Raw genomic sequence first — 20591 nt, 5'->3', positions numbered from 1 at the left:
ATAATTAGGAAATATTTTGCCCAACTGTATGCCAATAAATTTGACAATCTAAATGAAATGGATGAATATTTACAAAAATACAAACTGCCCAGGTTAACTGAAGAGGAAATAAAATCCTTAAATAAACCCATATTAGAAAAAGAAATTGAACAAGCTATTAATGAACTCCCTAAGAAAAAATCCCCAGGGCCAGATGGGTTTACGGGTGAATTTTACCAAACATTTAAAGAACAATTAATTCCAATATTATACAAATTATTTGGAAAAATAGGTGAAGAAGGAGTTCTACCAAATTCATTTTATGACACAAATATGGTGGTGATACCAAAACCAGGCAAAGCAAAAGCAGAGAAAGAAAATTATAGACCAATTTCCCTAATGAATATTGATGCTAAAATCCTAAATAAGATATTAGCAAGGAGATTACAGCAAGTGATCACCAGGATAATACACTATGACCAGGTGGGATTTATACCAGGAATGCAGGGCTGGTTCAACATTAGGAAAACTATTAACATAATCAACCACATCAATAAGAAAACCAACCAAAATCATATGATTATCTCAATAGATGCAGAGAAAGCTTTTGACAAAGTACAGCACCCATTCCTAATAAAAACACTAGAGAGTTTAGGAATAGGGGGAGCTTTCCTTAGAATAATAAACAGTATCTACCTAAAGCCATCAGCAAGTATTATATGCAATGGAGATAAATTAGAGGCCTTCCCAATAAGATCAGGGGTGAAACAGGGATGTCCATTATCACCCCTATTATTTAATATTGTTCTAGAAATGTTAGCTTTAGCAATCAGAGAAGAGAAAGGAATTAAAGGAATTAGAATAGGCAAGGAGGAAACAAAACTATCACTCTTTGCAGATGATATGATGGCATACTTAAGGAATCCTCGAGAATCAAGTCAAAAATTACTTGAAACAATTAACAACTTTAGCAAAGTAGCAGGATATAAAATAAATCAACATAAATCATCAGCATTTCTATACATGACCAACAAAGTCCAGCAGCAAGAGATAGAAAGAGAAATTCCATTTAAAGTAACGGTAGGTAATATAAAATACTTGGGAGTCTACTTGCCAAGACAAACCCAGGAACTCTATGAACACAACTACCAAACACTCTTCACACAAATCAAATCAGATCTAAATAATTGGAAAGATATCAATTGCTCATGGATAGGCAGAGCTAATATAGTAAAAATGACAATACTGCCTAAATTAATTTACTTATTCAGTGCCATACCAATCAGGCTACCTAAAAATTATTTTATACAGCTAGAAAAAATAATAACAAAATTCATCTGGAAAAACAAAAAATCAAGAATATCCAGGGAAATAATGAAAAAAAATTCACAGGAAGGTGGGTTAGCGGTACCAAACCTGGAGCTTTACTATAAAGCGGCAGTCATCAAAACTATCTGGTACTGGCTAAAAAATAGAGTGGTAGATCAATGGAATAGGCTAGGCTCAGGAAATGCAGTAGTAAATGATACTAGTAATGTAGTGTTTGATAAACCCAAAGACTCCAGCTTCTGGGATAAGAACTCAGTATTTGACAAAAACTGCTGGGAAAACTGGAAGATAGTATGGCAGAAATTAGGCTTAGACCAACATCTGACACCTTATACTAAAATAAGGTCAAAATGGATACATGATTTAGACATAAGAGGTGATACCATAGGTAAATTAGGAGAGGAAGGAATAGTGTACCTATCAGATCTTTGGAAAGGAGAACAGTTTTTGACCAAACATGAGATAGAGTATATTATAAAATGCAAAGTGGATGATTTTGATTATATTAAATTAAAAAATTTTTGTACAAACAGAAGCAATGCATCCAAAATTGGAAGGGAGGCAGAAAGCTGGGAAACAATTTTTGAGGCCAGTGCTTCTGATAAAGGCCTCATCTCTAAAATATATAGGGAATTAAATCAAATTTATAAGAATCCAAGTCATTCCCCAATTGAGAAATGGTCAAAGGATATGAACAGGCAGTTTTCTGATGAAGAAACCAAAGCTATCTATTCCCATATGAAAAAATGCTCCAAATCTCTAATGATTAGAGAGATGCAAATTAAAACAACTCTGAGGTACCACCTGACACCTATCAGATTGGCTAAAATGACAAAAAAGGAAGATAATAAATGTTGGAGAGGCTGTGGGAAAATTGGAACACTAATGCATTGTTGGTGGAGCTGTGAGCTGATCCAACCATTCTGGAGAGCAATTTGGAATTATGCCCAAAGGGCAATAAAGCTGTGCATACCCTTTGACCCAGCAATCCCACTTTTAGGTCTTTTGCCCAAAGAAATCATGGAAGGGGGAAAGGGACCCACATGTACAAAAATATTTATAGCTGCTCTTTACGTGGTAGCAAGGAATTGGAAGTTGAGGGGGTGCCCATCAATTGGGGAATGGCTGGACAAGTTGTGGTATATGAATACAATGGAATACTATTGTGCTGTAAGAAATGATGAGCAGGAAGAGTTCAGAGAAACCTGGAGGGTCTTACGTGAGCTGATGATGAGTGAGATGAGCAGAACCAGAAGAACATTGTACACAGTATCATCAACATTGAGTGTTGACCTACTGTGATGGACTATATTCTTCTCACCAATGCAATGGTACAGAAGAGTTCCAGGGAACTCATGATAGAAGAGGATCTCCAAATCCAAGAAAAAAAAAGAAAGAAAGAACTGTGGAGTATAGATGCTGATTGAACCATATTATTTCTTATGTTTTAGGTGCTGTTGTTTTTTTTTCTATTTTGAGGTTTTGCATCACTGCTCTGATTCTTTCTCTTGTAACAGGATTAATACAGAAATAGGATTAATGTTATTATGTGTATATATATGTGTGTGTATATATATATATATGCATATGTATAGAGATATATAGATATAACCTATATCAGATTACCTGCTGTCTAGGGGAGGGGGGAGGGAGGGGAGGGAGGGAGAAAAATCTGAAATTGTAAAGCATGTATAAACAAAAGTTGAGAACTATCTTTACTTGTAACAGAAAAAATAAAATATCTCATAAAAAAAATAAAATAAAATAAAAATCCATCCCCACCTAAAAAAAAAAAAAAAAGAATGGGAGGCCCCCAAAAGACAATCCCTATGATGTTTAATTAGACTGTGTTCACTGTGGTTGAAGCTTAAAACAACTTCTTCCCACCAAGGCTTGAATGTTGGCTTCCCAACCATCTATACAAGTGAGATCAGTTTAATTGATTCTGCTTTAATCATTGTATAATTTTTGATGTGTATCATTTCATTTTCTATGTGGGAATAAACTACTTATCTTATACCCTACCTTTCTTCCAAAAAAGAAAATACTAGATTTAGAATCAGAGGACCTAACTTCAAATCTTGGCTCTGCTACTTACTATATGTATGACCTTAGTCAAGTTATTTTCCTTCTCTTGGCCTTAGGGTCTTCATCTCTGAAATTATTAAGATTGATTCTATATCATTTATTTATTGATCCTATTTACAATTAATCAATTTTGTCTTGTAACTGCTTTAGTCTCTGTCCTTGAACTTAGTTCAGAATTCATCTAGCCTGTAATGTGTTAAGTTTAGAAATTCTGTTCTCTTGTTGATTATTGTTCCATTTTTGCCTCCAAGAATTGAGTTGTCCTCATGGGGTACAGTTTGCCATAAAGGAGTTGGGTCTAATATGTTTATACCGCCAAGCTATCCTTCAGGGATATCTGATTTGTTGTCCAAAAAGTCTGGGCCATTATTTTCCAGGTGGACTCAAAAAATGAATACTTAGTCACAGGAGGAAAGGAGGGGGTGGTTGCTAGCCCTTCATTACCAAACTTCCAACCAATCATGTTGTTCCCCTCACCGCATCTATGTGACTAATCATGTTGTCCTCAATCCCATGATGTCATCTACCCGGTTCTGTTTTTTGTTTTGTACTCCCCCAACACTTATTAATAAATGTTATCTTGTGTAAAGAAACATGCCTTGGTCTATCCTTTTGTTAAAGTGCACTCACAATACCTGTAAAATATGGGAATTGGACCACATAACCTGTAGAGTCCCTTTCTGTCTCTAAATAGAATATAGTAATAGGTATCAGATTTATAATTTCATTGGTATAGGAAACTCCCAAGTGAGAAAATTCCCTCTATTATCTCAAAGCGGCTCCTCCTCTGCAATTTATAGTCTTCAAGATTTGCTAAGGGGCCTGAAAGGTTAAGTAAGTTATTTGTCCAGTCACAAAGACAGTATGTATCAGAGGTAGTGCTCAAACCTAAGCCTTTTTGGCTTCGAGACCATCATACTAGCTGTGTGACCCTAAGCAAGTCACTTAAACTCTATTTGCCTCAATTTCCTCAACTGTAAAAAGGTTGTTGTAAGGACCAAATAAGGTAATATTTATGGAATAGCTTAACACAGTGCCTGGCACATAGTAGGCATCATAGAAATGCTTCCTTCTGCTTACCCCTATCTATTATGTCATAGTGACTCTCATTTTTTAAAAGGGGAGTTATAAAAAAGTAAGAATTTTGGGAAAGGACAATGAGTCCTATTTTGTACATTTGAGTTTAAAATATCCACAGGATATCTACTTGGAATTGTGTAGTACAGGTGGCATTATGGGGCAGGAATTTAGGAGAGAGATTAGTGTCCTCTCTAGAGCTTTCATAGAATGTAGGGTAATATTATTAAACTTTAAGAAATAATGAATATGGGGGAAGTTAGGTGGTGCAGTAGATAAAGCACCGGCCCTGGATTCAGGAGGATCTGAGTTCAAATCCAGTCTCAGACACTTGACATTTACTAGCTGTGTGACCCTGGTCAAGTCACTTAACCCTCATTGCCCCACAAAAAAAGAAAGGAAAAGAAAGGAAAGGAAAGGAAAAAGAAAAGATAAGGAAAGAAAATGAATATGAGAAATTCACAGAAAAATGGTAAAACATATATGAAGTGATTCAGATCAAAGCACTCAGATACAAGAGAACAATCTACACAAAAATAACTAAAATAATGTAAATGAAAACAGTACTAAAAGTCTGTTGAAGTCAGATTTGTTGCAATTACTAGCCTAGAGAACCAACTTCCCCCCTCTCAGAATGTCATGTGTACCCTGTCCATTGTGTGTTCTCTTGTCATTTGGTTTTGCAAGGTGTTTTCACTTGTTTGCTTTTTTATTGCTGTTACATGTGGGAGTTAAATGGAAATCTAAGGTAGGAAGGCTAATTGGAAAATAACTGTGGTGTAAAAAACAAAAGATATCAATAAAACTTTTTTAAAACTCCCATCACTTCAATATCCTCTACTCCAGGGCAGGTACATAGATTACTACACAATGAAGAAAAATGAAATATTCGGAGAGAGCCATTACAACACTTGGAAGGAAAGTAGATGCCATTGTTCATCATTTATTCTCCTGAACACTGAAGTGCATTTTAATTCAAAGGAAATTTAAATTTCATTTCTGGTTGAACTTCATTTGACAATAGCTATGACTCCTAGCCTTTCTGCATAGAAATGATGCTCAAATGCATGAGAATTGAGGAAATCACCAACACTGAGTGTAGAGAGAGAATATGGCTCAGAACAGAATCCTGGATACATCTACACACAAGGGGAGGGACATGGCCAGTGATCACACAGAGAGGACTGAAAAGGAGAGGCACTATATTGGCATTGGAATCACTCAACAGTTACCCCAGTGTCATTCACACTGATCTCCTATTCAATTGTGGGCCCAGCTTTTCTATCTACTATTCCTGACACAAACTCCTCTACTGATGGACTAGTTTCATGGGCCATCCATACAAATGTTTGGTCTAATTTGCAATAAACACTTGTCATATTCTTCTTTTTTCCAGACAGAACTCTTTTGAGTAATTACAGATTTCATCAAGGAAGTTTTGCAGGGCTCCAAAACTTGATGCAATGAGTACAATTTCAGCTTCAAATCAGAGCATATGGAGAACCTTGCCATCAATGGGGAATCCTTTCTGGATTTTGCTTCTTTCCATTACATTGGCTAACACATTAACCAAGCATATGTCTACCCATTTTATGCTTCATTTGATATGATAATCAGAGGATTGCTGAACATAATTATCTCCATGATTGCATCTGTCAAGAACTCTTGTATGATATTAACATATGTATGGGAGACATATCATTTAAGGAGAGCCTTGAAGGCTGCATTTGTTCTACAAAGTTTTAATTTTCATTTCTCTGATTATTAGTTATTTCAAATGGTTTTCTAGGCCATAAAATGGAGATAATGCATCTTCACAACCAACTTCACAAGGTGTTTGTGTGAAAAGTACTTAGCAAAAGTTAAAGTATTGCATAAATGCAACCTATTATTATGTGTAAGAGGCTTAACAAAATGCCTTGCTGTCTTTCCACTATCTCCATGATAGTCTATCATCAACAAAAGAGAAAATGGTATGGTAGCTCTGCTTCTGGTGTCCCTGTATTCACGGATATGTCCAGCACCAACACAGAAATCAGCAATGGGTTTAACTTCTGCGTTTCAGAAAGTGTGGGATTTTTCCCTAAAGAATATTCCCTCTGATCTTTTTACTCACATTCATTACTTCACATTCCTTTTTTAGCACCTGCTACATTCAATACTCCCTCCTCTGCATTGTGATGGGACTTATAGAGCTGGCCCTGCATCTGAGCTCTTGCTTTAAGGCCCTGACTTTTAACTGCCCTCTGACCTGCAGGTCATCAGTTAAGCTGTCTATTCTCCTATAGCCCTTTCATCTTCCAGCCTTGAAAGAACAAAAGTCAGTGGTGCATTAATTATACTTATTTTATCAACTGAGCCACCTTCAACAATTCCAGGAGGTTCTATCTGATGATAAGCCAGGTGTTGCCAGGGACAGAGTTGTGATTTGCTTCTTAATGGTACTTTTATGCAAAATAAATCCTGGAGGAATGTTCTCTACTTAGTTTTATGGGAATTCTGCTCATATGTGTTTCATTTTGATGTCAGTCTTTTATAAGAGAGGGATTATTAGGGAACATTAGCAGAAATGCCCCCTTATACTTTGAAGGTCAAAACTGGAAGGGGCCTTAGCAATTACCCAGTCTAACCCCTTCATTTTATAGATGAGGAACCTGAGACTCAGTAGTATTTCATTTATTCAGCATCCACTCTACCACATTGGCTTGTATACCTCTGAATTTTTACTCCAGATGTTAATCTGGGGCTGTTGGCCGAGGCAAACTCAGCTGTGTTCCTGAGGCTTCTGGAGCATTTATCTACCATTTTTCCCTGGGCTTATTTAAGAAGTGTCAAGACATTTTCTCATGGCTAATGTTCACAAGAAGTGTGTGTGACTGAAGTTTAGTATGTTTACATACAGGGGAAGGGTGAGTAGGAGGAAATAAGCCTTGCTGGAGAAAAGAGAAAGGGTTAATCCTAAAAGCAGCATGCATGAAGGAGTGTACAGAAGCATTGGCAGTTTATTCAAGAGACTGAGTTTGAGTGTAAATATTAGGATTTATATTGGGTTCTGTATCCTAGTGCCCTACCCCAAACCCCTTGCAGAAATTCCAACATTAGGAAGACTGTGACCATGAATGCTAGTCAGATTACAGATATGCTTGGAGTTACCGAGCTGCCTGTAGCTACACAGACATAAAGACAGTAGGGTTAGGGGCATAAGTGACAGCAGCATCATTTGTACATGGGCAGACCTCAGATCTCCTGTTCAATGTAAAGTAATTTGGAAGATAATTTAAGCTGACCACCCTGATTATTTGAACCATTTGGGATATAAAGATTGCTAAAAATGTATGCTGAAATCCCTGACTTTTTAAACAGAGTATACTAGATATAACTATGTTTTTGATGATTCAGGCTCATTATTGTGACGATCTTGACAAAAGTTCTGTGTGTTAAGTTAATGCAATCTTAGGTAGTATTAAGAGCTGTGTAGTGTCCAGGACTACAGAGGTAGTGGTACTGCTAGACTTTGTCCCAGGAAGAGTGCATCTGGAGTATGGTATTCAATTCAAAGTATCATATTTTAGGAAAGGAAAAGATGCTCAACCTAGAGAAAAGAAGATTTAATGAAAATGTGATGTTTGTCTTCCAGAATGTGAAGGATTGTCACATAAGAAATTTAATTTTTTATGACAAAGGGCTATTCTGTTAATTATGAAATGATGAACTTAACTGTGATGCCAAACAAGATACTAGAAGTAATCACACAATAATTTACTATACTGATATAGGGAGCATAAGTTCTGCTTAGGAACTATAAATCCACAAGCCTATGTAGACTTCAACAGGTGATAATTCTACTACAGCACAAACTCTGATTGAAGAACAACCTTTGCAGTGCACCAGGTGGAAGACTAGGCAGAAACTCCCAGGAGACACAGGAAGATCTGAGCAGGGTACTAAAGCAAAGAGACAAGGAAAATGAACCATCAGTTGGCCCTGAAACTTTGTCTCAGTACTTATGCTACAATGACAATGAAGAGTTTTCCATCTTTTGTGCCAGGGAGCAATGCTGCCAGATATACTCTCAGCTTCCTTTCTCCTCTTGAGAAGCCGTGGCTTTAAGACTTCAGTGTTTCCTCAATATGATGGTAAGACATAATAAGTTTCAGGTCAGAGTCCTGACCATTAAAATATCTTTGTGAAACATAAAAATAATGAAAGCAATTTCTTGCTTTCCTTACTCCTGCTTTGTGTTTCTGTAGAGCAATGGTTCTCAAACTTTTTGGTCTCAAGACCCTTTTACATTCTTTAAAATTATCAAAGATTCCAAAGATCTGGTACTTATTTGGGCTGTATCTATAAATATTTACCATATTAGAATTGAAACTGATCGTTTTAAAATAGTATTGCCTTGTTCTGTAGCTTCACCCACTGGCTAACTTACTCTCTGTTTCTGAGTTTGTGTTCCCAAGTGAGTCCACAGCTATCTACCATATATCTATTGAACTAAACCAACAGATATAGCCATGGACTCATAGAACCTGGACAGTTCTGTCCTTAAACTCTCTAGATTTGGGCCTGATGGATACCTCTACCCAGTCATGCTGAGAGTCCCAAGATCAAAACTGACTTTACGATGATACTAGGATGTTATTTGCTTATTAAAGCTCTCTCTTCTTTCCCAACTATATATTCACATGAGGCCAGATTTTCTCTTTATATTTCACCCAAAATAACATGTCAGAACATTTAATGCAGAAACAAATATGAAAATCCAGCTATTTTCTATTAAGCCAGGCATGTTTGCAAAAACATGTAAAACAATAGTACTCTTCTCACTATTTTTTGTCTTTGAAAATAAAGTTTGTTACATAAAATTTATTTATGTTAACATGTAATGCCCTTCTTTGTTCTTTCCAAAAATTGCCTCCTAGATATCCCAGGATTTCTGTCGCCCACCATAATGTGATGTCCCACCATGGTGATATTCTTCCCCAGCCCCAAACCCCATGAGCCCCATATCCAGAGCTCCAAGTTCTGCTACGCCTCTTTTGTTGACTTCCAGAAATACTAGCTATGATTCTATGAGATTATAAGCTTCCAGTGGGCTGGAACCTTGTCCCATTTAATTTCGATTTTGAATCCCCAGATTCTAGCAGTACCTTACACATAATAGGAATTTTCTGTTTGTTGAATCCCTGTATGATTTTTCTTCTCTAATACTTAATAAATCCTATTATGCAAAGACATCTTGTGTGTGATTTTAAAAATAAAAAACCATTTTAAAATAATTTATTCAGAATAAATTAAGAATTAAATAGAAAAAAGAGTTAAATAGCATAATTCACAAAATAAATCCACAAACAGAATCTTTGGTCAATACATCTAATCACAAGTAGACTATAGAGCACAGAAATGCAGATCGACAATGTCATTCTTTTGGAAAGCATATAAAAGAAATGGTACTTGATTGACCCTTTTTGTCTGTTTCTAGCCTTATCAAAACATACATTTTCTGGAATATATTACCAGCGAAAATAGAATTTTGTAGGCACAGTATTTCTTTACCCAAAAGTTTAGATAAGCTTTATATAGAAGATGGCAAATTTGGCTGAGCAACTAACCCTGCACCATGCTGCCTGCCAAACCCCACATATCAACCACAACCTTTCCCCTTAACCATGACCTGGATGTGAGATCTAGAGGTCTGAGGGATTCACAGGAATGGCATGTTCTTTAAAGTTAAACGAAAATCCAGCCTTCTCCAGGAAGCCCTCTCCCTTCTCAGACTTTGCTAAATAAGAAGAAGAAGAAGAAGAAGGGAGGAGGAAGAAGAAGAATGAGGAGGAAGAAGGAGGAGGAGGAGAAAGAAGAGGAGGAGGAGGAGGAGGAAGAGGAGGAGGAGGAGGAAGGGGAGGAGGAGGAGAAAGAGGAGGAGGAGGAAGAGGAGGAGGAGGAAGAGGAGGAGGAGGAAGAGGAGGAGGAGGAAGAGGAGAAGGAGGAAAAGGAGGAGGAGGAAAAGGAGGAGGAGGAAAAGGAGGAGGAGAAGAACAAGAAAAAGAAGAAGAAGAAAGAAGACCATAGATTTAACTCTAGAAAGGACCTTAGAGGCATCTAGCCCAACCCCTTCATTTTATAGCTGAAAAATCTGAGACCCAGAGAAGTTAAATATTTTTTCACAAGGTCACCATAGAGTAAGGGGAACACTGGTATTTGAATCCAGTTCCTGTGACTCCAAATTTAGTGTTCTTTACACTGCATGTAGGTAGTACAGTGAATAGAGTCCCATGCCTGGAGTCAGGAAAACCCATCTACATGAGTTCAAATCTGGCCTATCTGTATGACCCTGGGCAAGTCACTTAACCCTATTGGTCTCAGGTTTTTCAACTATAAAATGAGTCATAGAAGGAAATGGCAAATCACTCCAGCATCTTTGCAAAAAAACTCCCCCAAAAGGGGTCAATGAAGAGTTGGACACCAATGAACAACACTGCATGAATCCACAAAAGACTTTGCTTTGTAGCCTTCTAAAGCATTTCTGTAATATTGTGCATTGTAGGTATTTGTGATTGTGTCATATTCCACCCATCCCCTACCCTCAAAGTAAATGAAAGCAGGGATTCTATAATCCAAGCTTTTTATCTCCTCCAGGGCCTGATCTCACAATTTGCATGTAGTAGATGTTTAATAAATGTTTGTTGAATTTGTACTTTAATTTCTGACTGCACTAATTTCAATTATGCTTCTTGATTGCATATTTATGACTACATATCTGATACCTTAGCAGATTTCCCCCTTCAGGCTCTTTTTCAATTGGCCAATTATTCAATGCCAAGAGACTGGCCCCACCCAAGAGGTTGCAATCCAATCATTAAGACTTTCAGAGGGGGCAGCTAGGTGGAGCAGTGGATAAAGCACCAGCCCTGAATTCAGGAGTACCTGAGTTCAAATCCAGCCTCAGACACTTGACACTTACTAGGTGTTTGACCCTGGGCAAGTCACTCAACCCTTATTGCCGCACAAAAAAAAAGGAAAGGAAAAAAAAAGACTTTCAGAAAAGAAGAAATTAACTGTCCTCAACTTTCTATAAATTAATACCTTATTACTAGTAAAGGATTAAAGGATTATAAATCCTGTATAAAAGATACATAGAGTAAGCAATTGGAGAAAAAAACAAAACAGTCCTAAAACATCCCTACTTGCCATGCATTTTGATATGAATTAAGAATAGTTGCATGGAATGCATCTGCCTCTCTTGTGGAGTATAGCAGGAAGGTATTTTAAATACAAGCATTACAACATTAAAAAATCTAAGCTTATGAAACATCATTATGAGATAATGATTCACATTATTAAAGAATTCTGCATTTTACAAAAGGATTGAGGATTCCACTAAAAAGTCATACCCTCAAGAGCATCCAATGTAATTCAACTCACAGAAGAAATTCAGTTTCCACATAACTTTTTGCAATATATCCTTTACATAAATTGGGGCTACATCTGCATTTCCATCTCACTAGTGAGGCTGGCATTCTGAAGAATAAAAAACTGTGCTGAATCTTAACAGGTCACGTCATCTCCTTCTCTGTACAATGAGACTTTCTGTCTTCCTCATATACAAATTAAAAGTAAAGTGAGATTTGAAAAACCATATACAGATTAAACAGCAAGTTAAGTGCTGGGCTGACTTTGTAACAAATGAGAGAGTTTCTTATCAGGAGACAGGGAGTGCATTCAGTCTTTAAGGTTTGAAATGAAACATTTGGCTAATGAATACTTTTTTGGACAAAGTTTAGTTCACATAAAGATCTTCAGTAGAATGCGCATTTTGTAGAAAATCCATTCTTTCATGCTTTTTCTGGGGAAAGAACTCTAATGAATTTATTAATGGCTTTAACAGAAAAGCTCTTTCACATGGTGGCTACTTGTGCAGGTGTCAAAAAGTGTCAGAAACAACTTCCTGTTTGGAGAAGACATCTCATCCAGTCTTTTTCTGATAGCTAGACTAAGGAAATGAAGATGCAAGGCTCATTTTATTCTCCCCAAAATAAATTACTTTCTTTCTGGAGTGACAGAATATCTAAATTTAAATTTAGATATTATGTGCAAAGTAGAAATCTCTAATCTTAAATCTATCAATTTCCTACCTGCAGCTCCAAAGATTAAAAAAAAAAAAACCAACCACCAATGGACTGCCAAGAAATTTGAGGAAACAAAATGTCACAGAGACAGTCAAATGAAGTGATTTATATTCTGTGTTGAGCAGGGTGATTCATCTTACAATCTAAGTACAAGGGTGGTACACAACAGTAAATTCTTCCATGCCCATGTGTTTGCCTTGCTTGCTGTATTACAGTAATAAAGATAATAGCTCACATTTACATAATGATTTAAGGTCTGCAACGTACTCTACTACATACATGATCTTATTTGATCTTCATAAGGACTGAGCTAATGAATGTTCTGTTGTCAGGAAGAAAAACTAGCAAATCTATTAATTAGAATTTTATTTTACAACTACTGACAACTCCAATTATTTACTATTTACATGAAGTGCTTTCATTGAAGTTATTAGTACTAGTCAGTAAATTAAATTATAGCATTTGAATCCCCTCTAATATGTTGTTAATTGCACATATCTTATGATTGGGGGGCCCAGGCTTAATTCATGTTTTAAGATGCTAATAATAATGCAATCAAGGAATATGATAATTAATGAATTATCGTCCACAAAAAAAAAGTTGGGTCTGATTTATGTAGAAGGCTGGATGGTATAATGGAAAAAGAATTAAAGACTTGGAGAATGGGCTCAAATCTCAGTTCTGTTGCTTATTAAGTGTATACAAATCATCGTACCTGCCTGGGCCCCTCAGTTTCTGATGACCTGTAAAATGATGGGGTTACAGACTAGGTGGCCTTTAAAGCCCTTTCCAGTTCTTGGAAACTCTCTACTTGTTCTTCCTTTATTATAGACATCATCTATCACATATGCATGAAGTAGAAAGGCCCTCTTAATGAACAAAAACATGTCTCATATATAATTATCACACTGGTGCCTTTGTTTTTAAACAGCTGTCTCAACTTATTCTCTCTGGGAATTAATTTTTAGTTTATTTGCTCAAGTGTAATTTGTTTTAAAAACCTGTTATTGCTAAAGTGTTTTCTGTTCATCTCTCTAAACCACTGGACAAGTGAATCATTTTTCCCCCTCTTAAATCAGGATTTCTTAACCTTTTTTGGTTCATGAACCACACTGGCAAACTAGTGAAGCCTATGAACCCTTTATCCAAATAATGTTTTAAATTCATAAAATGAAATACATAGGATTACAAAGGAAAACAATTATATTGGAATACAATTATCATTTTCTTTCTTAAAGTTTGAAGTTTCTAGGTTAAAAGGAACTCTTGCAAAAATGAAAACTAGATTTACATAATCAAGGTTATCAATAAATATTATGCTTGTGTAGTATCATATCTTACAATTTATTCATGAAATGAACTATGGAGCAAAATAAGGCTACTGAACAATAGGTTGCTTCGGGGAGCGAAAGAGGTAGAGGGGGGTAGGAAAACACAGACTACATCTCCCTGATCAGTGCTCTGTAACTGAAGATTCTGGCCAACACTCTGTGAGGTGGCTGTCTGCCTCCAGTGAGGAAGCCCTAGAGTCTCCAAGGGGAGTCATGTCCTCTAGGCTCGGCAAGCAGGGCACTTGCTGGAATAGTCCCAAGACGCTCCCATGAGGTGCCACTCCTGTAGGCGGCAGGCCTTGCTCCCCCAGGACGGTGGCCAGGAAGTTGATGTACCTCATTGCTAGTCGAAGGGTTTCATTCTTGCTCAGCTTTTTATCTGGAGGGTGAGTAGGGATGAGCTTCCTCAGTCTGGCAAAGGCATTGTTGACATTTTGCTGCCTCCACCTCTCCCTGGTGTTTGTGAGGATCTTCCTGGCCATCTTTGATTCCCTGGGGTAGGAAAAAAAAAAGATAGACCAGGAGAACCAAGCAAGAGGCCTGCAGTCCTGTAGGGAAGTTGTGCTATCCCCCAATCTACCTGGCATGATTGGATTCATTGCTGCTCCAAGACAACACTGGCTCCTTAGTAGACCCTTAATTCCCAATGGTTTCCAAGAGCTCCTAATGCCTGACTGATACCTCTACCTACATGACCTCTCAGTACCTGAAACTCAGGTTCTCAAACTCAGTTCATCTGCTCCCTAAAACCTGCTCCTTCCCCTAACTTCCCTATTTCTGTTAATGGCGCCACCCTCCTTCTAGTCACTTAGTCTCTGACCTTGAAATCCTCTCAACTCTTTCCTCTCCTTCACTAGTTCCCCTTCCCACACACATATCCTGTCCATCTCCAAGACCTGCCTCATCAGTATCTCTTGAATCTCTTCTCTACTTACAACACCAACTGCCAAAAATCTAATTTAGCCTTCATCTTTTACTGCCTAGACTATCATTAACGGCCTACTAAATGGTCTTTCTAACTGTAGTTTCTCCTCTATTTTGCTCATCCTTCATGTTTCTGCTGCCCCACATAATCTCCCTAACTCACCACTTGGATCATGCGACTCTTCTACTTAACAATACTATATGGGTGGATAAAGCACAGTGGATAAAGCACTGGCCCTGGATTCAGGAGGACCTGAGTTCAAATCCAGCCTCAGACACTTGACACTAGCTGTGTGACCCTGGGCAAGTCACTTAACCCTCATTGCCCTGAAAAAAAAAAAGAATACTATGTGCCTCACCAATACCTAGTTATTAGAAGAAAGGCTAGATTACAGTGTTTTGGTTTATTTTTTCTTTCTTCCTTTTTTTGCTAGAAAAACTAACAAAACATGGGGAGATTGCAATTTGGGGTTTGGGGGGTTTTTTTGGGGGGGTGAGGCAATTGGGGTTAAGTGACTTGCCCAGGGTTACACAGCTAGTAAGCGTTAAGTGTCTGAGGCCGGATTTGAAATCAGGTCCTCCTGAATCCAGGACCGGTGCTCTATCCACTGTGCCACCTAGCTGCCCCGAGATTGCAATTTGTAATGATGAAAGGGATAAAGACATTGATAAAATTGTGGATTTTTTTGAAGAATTAAGAAAACAAAGGGGGGTGATAAAAGGAGATTTCATAGAGTAGGGCTTCATTGTACTCAGTGCATATATCTGAAACCTATAGCACTGGATAGGGGAAGGCAGACACTCAACAAAGCACCATTATACTCCTCCTTTCTCTTTTGCTTTTAGTCTGTAGCAATTCCTCCGTGCTAAGAATAGGATATTTCAAGGTATAAGGTTTTCTTGGCAATGTAATGGGCATAAAAGGAGATTGAGGAATGACCATTTGGTATACAAATAGTTTTGTTTTTCTTGCCTTCTCAAGGGGTAGGGGAAAGAGAGGAGCAGGGGAAAGAATTCAAAACTGAAACTAAAATTAAATGGGGAAAACTAATTTAAAATTTTTTTTAGGGACAGCTAGGTGGTGCAGTGGATAGAGCACAGGCCCTGGAGTCAGGAGTACCTGAGTTCAAATCCGACCTCAGACACTTAACACTTACTAGCTGTGTGACCCTGGGTAAGTCACTTTACCTCAATTGCCTCACTTAAAAAAATTTTTTTTAAAGAATACCCTGTTACAGAAGCTTCTGCAGGGCCCACAGGGGTCATATCGCTTTCTGGGTTAACACTGGTGGTCTGGTGTGACTCCAGAGTCACATGGCTATGGGAATCAGTCATTTGGATGCAGCCTGACTTCATAATATATCATCCTTTATACCCTTCCATAATCATGAATTGTGATGCAAGAAACATATTTTTACTTTTAACTATTCACATCACTTAATTTCTCAGTGCCTCAGGCAACTCTAAGGCACAGTATAGAAGAGTGGTATCAGTGGAAAGAATTCCCACAAACAGAGTTCTACCGTAATGAAGTCACAGGTCTGGACCCTCCCCTCCACACCCCATCAAAAATCCTTTGGGACAGGGATTATAATTGCTACTTTTCATGTGAGAACACAGAAGCCCAGAGAAGGAGGTTAAGTAACTTACCCAGGATCACAGAATTAAGTCAGTAACAACATGAACCTAGGTCTCCCATCTCTTAATTTGATGAACTACTCATGATGCTGAATTATTTCTGATAGGTCCAATGCCCCCTTTGGATATCCTGGCTTTAGCTTGCACAGTACGCTTTTCTATAATTTTCCCCCTTTTCAAGTCTGATTTCAAGGCACAGCTAAGCTAAGTGAAGGGTTATATAAATAAACTATCTATTACAAACAACTTTCCTACCCAAAAAGCATGTCCTGAGCAAGGTCTGGTCACTCACTAGTAGAGAAGACTAGCTCTCAGAAATGAAAGGGCATTTTGGGCTCTTATGGCATAAGGGATGAGTAGGAATTAGGTACTTCTTTTAAGGCAGATCTACATCTTGGGGCCCTCGATAGTTAATGATGTTAAAGAATTTTTTGGCGGGGAGGCAATGAGGGTTAAGTAACTTGCTCAGGTTCACACAGCTAGTAAGTGTCAAGTGTCTGAGGTTGGATTTGAACTCAGGTCCTCCTGAATCCAGGGCCAGGGCTTTATCCACTGCACCACCTAGCTGCCCCAAGGGATTTTTTTTTTTAAAGGCAGAGTTTCCAGAGTGTGTTTCAGCGACTGAGGATGAGCCACAAAGCATTTCCAAGTGGTCTATGGGCTACTCTCTTGTACAATTCCTATATAATAATGATAATTTGTGTTCAGTCATTTTCAGTTATGTCTGACTCTTTGTGACCCCATTTGGGGTTTTCTTGGCAAGAATACTGGAGTGATTTGCCATTTCCTTCTCTAGCTCATTTTGCAGATAAGTGATTTGCCCAGCGTCATACAGGCAGTGTCTGAGGCCAGATTGGAACTCAGGAAAAATAATCTTCCTAATTTCAGGGCCACTTCTCTATCCACTGAGCCACCTAGCTGTCTAATAACGATAATAGTAGTTATTATTATTATACCTAAAATTTACTTAACTTACATTTACAATTCACAACTTGCATTTTCATCTATTATTTCATCTCCCAATAATCAAAGGTAAGTAATAAGTATTATTACCCCCATTTATGGATGAAGGAGCTGAGGCTCCAAGAGTTTAAGTGACTAAGATATTTAAGATTTAAAATGTTAATTTCTTGATAAGTAGACAGCTGTATTACTCAAGGTCACACAGCTAGTGAGTGGCCAAGCTGGGATTTGAACTCAGGTCTTCTGCCTCTAAGCTCAATGTTCTTTCTACTGTGACACAGCTGGATAATAAAACAATTCCTATAACTTGATTTGTGACAAGAATTCATCATCTACCCCCATACAGGGAAAAGAGGGCCTAAGGCAATTACCCAGAAAATTGAAAGTAAATCAAAACTGCTTGCCTTTCTTTTGAGGATAAATGTTTTAGTCCTCTTCTTTGAGCTAATGAATAAAAACAGTTCCTGGGAACCTTTCTTTATGCTCCCTGGACATCCAAACACCCTAATAACTGATGATCTGGGGGTAGCTAGGTGGTGCAGTGGATAGAGCACTGGCCCTGGATTCAGGAGGACTTGAGTTCAAATCCAACCTCAGACACTTGACACTTACTAGCTGTGTGACCCTGGGCAAGTCACTTAACCCTCATTGCCCCACAAAAAAAGAAAAAGAATAGAAAAGAACTGATGATTTGGGTAAGGGAATGAAAACAATTTAAATCATCAGATGTAACAGTCAAGAATCCAAATTTATTTCATTCATCTGGAGGCTGAAGGAACTGCTCCACGGAAAACATTCTCAAACCCAGCTCCTTGCTACAAACTTTTCAGTGAATGAAACAAAATTTGAACTTCCCCCCCATCTCTCTCTCCACAAATAGCACACCCATCACTGAAATTCAAGCCTTTGTGCTTAGCAATTACTTAAGGCAAATCAAACTTCAGTACTGTGTCTAAAGCACAGGTGATGCACTGGAGAGGATGTTGGACTTGAAGTCATGAAGACTAGCTGTGTGACCCTGGGCAAGTCACTTAACTCCTGTTGGTCTCAGTTTCATTTAAAAATGGAGATGATGATAACACCAACCCCCTCAAGATTCTTGTGAAGATCAAATGAAATCATGATTTAAGGCATTTTGCAAACCTTAAAACACTGTACAAATGCTGGCTGTTAAATGAATTTGAAATCATAGTAAAATATTTAAAAGCCAGTTGCTAGGTGCAAAAACATAGGAGTAAAGCCTCAGTGTTCATAGTGCTAGATTACTTTCTCCATGTAGGGCAAACCTAATCTATTGGGGCTAATTTTTTATTTACTGCAAGGATTTCCAGTGACTGCTTACTAGTGAGTTCTAGGGCTTCTCCAAATGCTCTGTGTTGGGGTTCTCATGGCTTTCCTAGCACAACATTTATCCTTTCCAACATAGCATAAATAGGAGGAGAGGCAGCATGAGGTACCACTTGGATCTGGCCTCAGAGCCAGGAAGACAGATTCAAGTCCCATTCCCCAAATATAATGGCTGTGGGACTCTAGGCAAGTAATGGTACTCTGGGTAAGTCTGGCCTCAGACACTTAACACTTACTAACTGTGTGACCCTGGGCAAGTCACTTAGCCCCAGTTGCCTCACTAAAAAAAAAATAAATAAATAAAAATTATATGTGATTTCTTCATGGGTTCAACCCCAGAAATAACTTGTTTGATGAGCCTCTGGTTATCAGCACCACCTGAGGTATAAGACAGAGGAATATAAACTTACCTAAACAGTTTGACACAATCATAGGTGTTCTTATATAGTCCATGTGGAAGTGGGATTCTATAAAAATGTGTGGATTGTTGGTCAAAGTCTTTAGAGTAGTTGTCAGTCTCATTAAGGAGGTCCTGATGCAATCAGGATGATATAATTTGCAAACAGGAGCATCTTGCCATTTTTATATTAATAAAAACTACCTATTAAACCAGACTATGATATAAAGAAGGAAGGAAGGAAAAAAGGAAGGAAGGAAGGAACAAAGGAAGGAAGAAACGAAGGAAGGAAACCACTTTGTTCAAGTGAATCTGAAGCCCAGGATGGTTTTTTATAACAATCGTGGGTGATAAATATTATTATCCTCATTTTACAGAAGAGGCCACTGAGGCAAACAAAGGTTAAGTGACTTGCCTAGGTAGCTAGGTGTTGAAGTGATTAGAGCACTGAGCATGGAGTCAAGAAGACTTGAATTTAAATGAAACTTCTGACCCTTATTAGCTATATGACCTTAGACAAGTCACTTAACCTCTGCCTGTCTCACTTTCCTCAACTATAAAATGGGGATGATAATAGTACCTACCTCCCAGAGTTGTTGTAAGGATCAAATGAATTAATATCTGTAAACTGTTTGGCACACAGTAGGCACTTAAATGCTTGTTCCCTTCCCTTTTCTTTTGTCACCCAGCTAGTGTCAGGACAGAGGTCAGTGGCATTCCATTTTAAGCACTATGCTTAAGGAAAGACTGAGAATCTGGAATAAGTCCATATACCAAGATCAGTTGAAGGAACTGAGATATTTTGCCCAGAGAAAACACATGGGAAGAAGCAATAGGAGAACAGGGACTGTACTCAAGTATTTTAAGTCTTACAATTTAAGACTATCACGTGGAGGATGGATTACCTTGCTTTGCTTGCCCCTAGAGACCAGAGTAAAGAACAATGCATGGCAGCTAGAAAGAAGACAATTTTGCCTTAATAAAGAAGTGATTTCCTTCTGAGGGAAAGCCTGATCTCTATAGAACTCCGACATCACTTGGGTCTCTCCCCACAGAGATTAGAGATCTTGGGTTGGCTGGAAATCATCCTGCCACCTTTGGGTGGGTGAAAAATTGAACTGTCCTATGTAAAAAAAATCATCTGGGTTCCTAGAAAAATAGGGTGCCTAAAATGTTTCACTGAGTGAGAGTATAAAAGGGCAGAGTCTGAAAACCTCCCTAATAATAGGAATCATCCAAAAGTGAAATGGGCTACATTTTAAAGATTAAGAAACTGAGGTCTGGAGAGACTACCTCAGGTGGTAGTAAGTTTCTCATAACTGGAAGTCTTCGAGTAGATGAGGATGTATGACTACTTGGGATTTCTAGCAGGAGAGCTGCTTAAATGAC

General features: G+C 38.0%; 1 protein-coding gene across 1 annotated transcript; it reads right to left on the bottom strand.

The window, feature by feature from the left end:
• Positions 1-14055: 14055 nt before the first annotated feature.
• On the bottom strand, positions 14056-14415 carry TAL2 (TAL bHLH transcription factor 2). Its single transcript, XM_043981692.1, has one exon. It carries the CDS (start codon positions 14413-14415, stop codon positions 14056-14058), a length of 360 nt encoding a protein of 119 aa, XP_043837627.1.
• Between the last annotated feature and the right edge of the window lie 6176 nt (positions 14416-20591).

Source organism: Dromiciops gliroides, chromosome 1 (assembly GCF_019393635.1).
Source record: "Dromiciops gliroides isolate mDroGli1 chromosome 1, mDroGli1.pri, whole genome shotgun sequence".
Taxonomy (NCBI): domain Eukaryota; kingdom Metazoa; phylum Chordata; class Mammalia; order Microbiotheria; family Microbiotheriidae; genus Dromiciops; species Dromiciops gliroides.
The sequence above is the reverse complement of the archived record's forward strand: the minus strand, read 5'-3'. Positions and strand labels throughout refer to the sequence as shown.

What these genes read in the sequence shown, in the direction of transcription:
- TAL2 (XM_043981692.1), bottom strand. Translation starts at nt 14,415, where the DNA reads ATGGCCAGGAAGATCCTCACAAACACCAGGGAGAGGTGGAGGCAGCAA.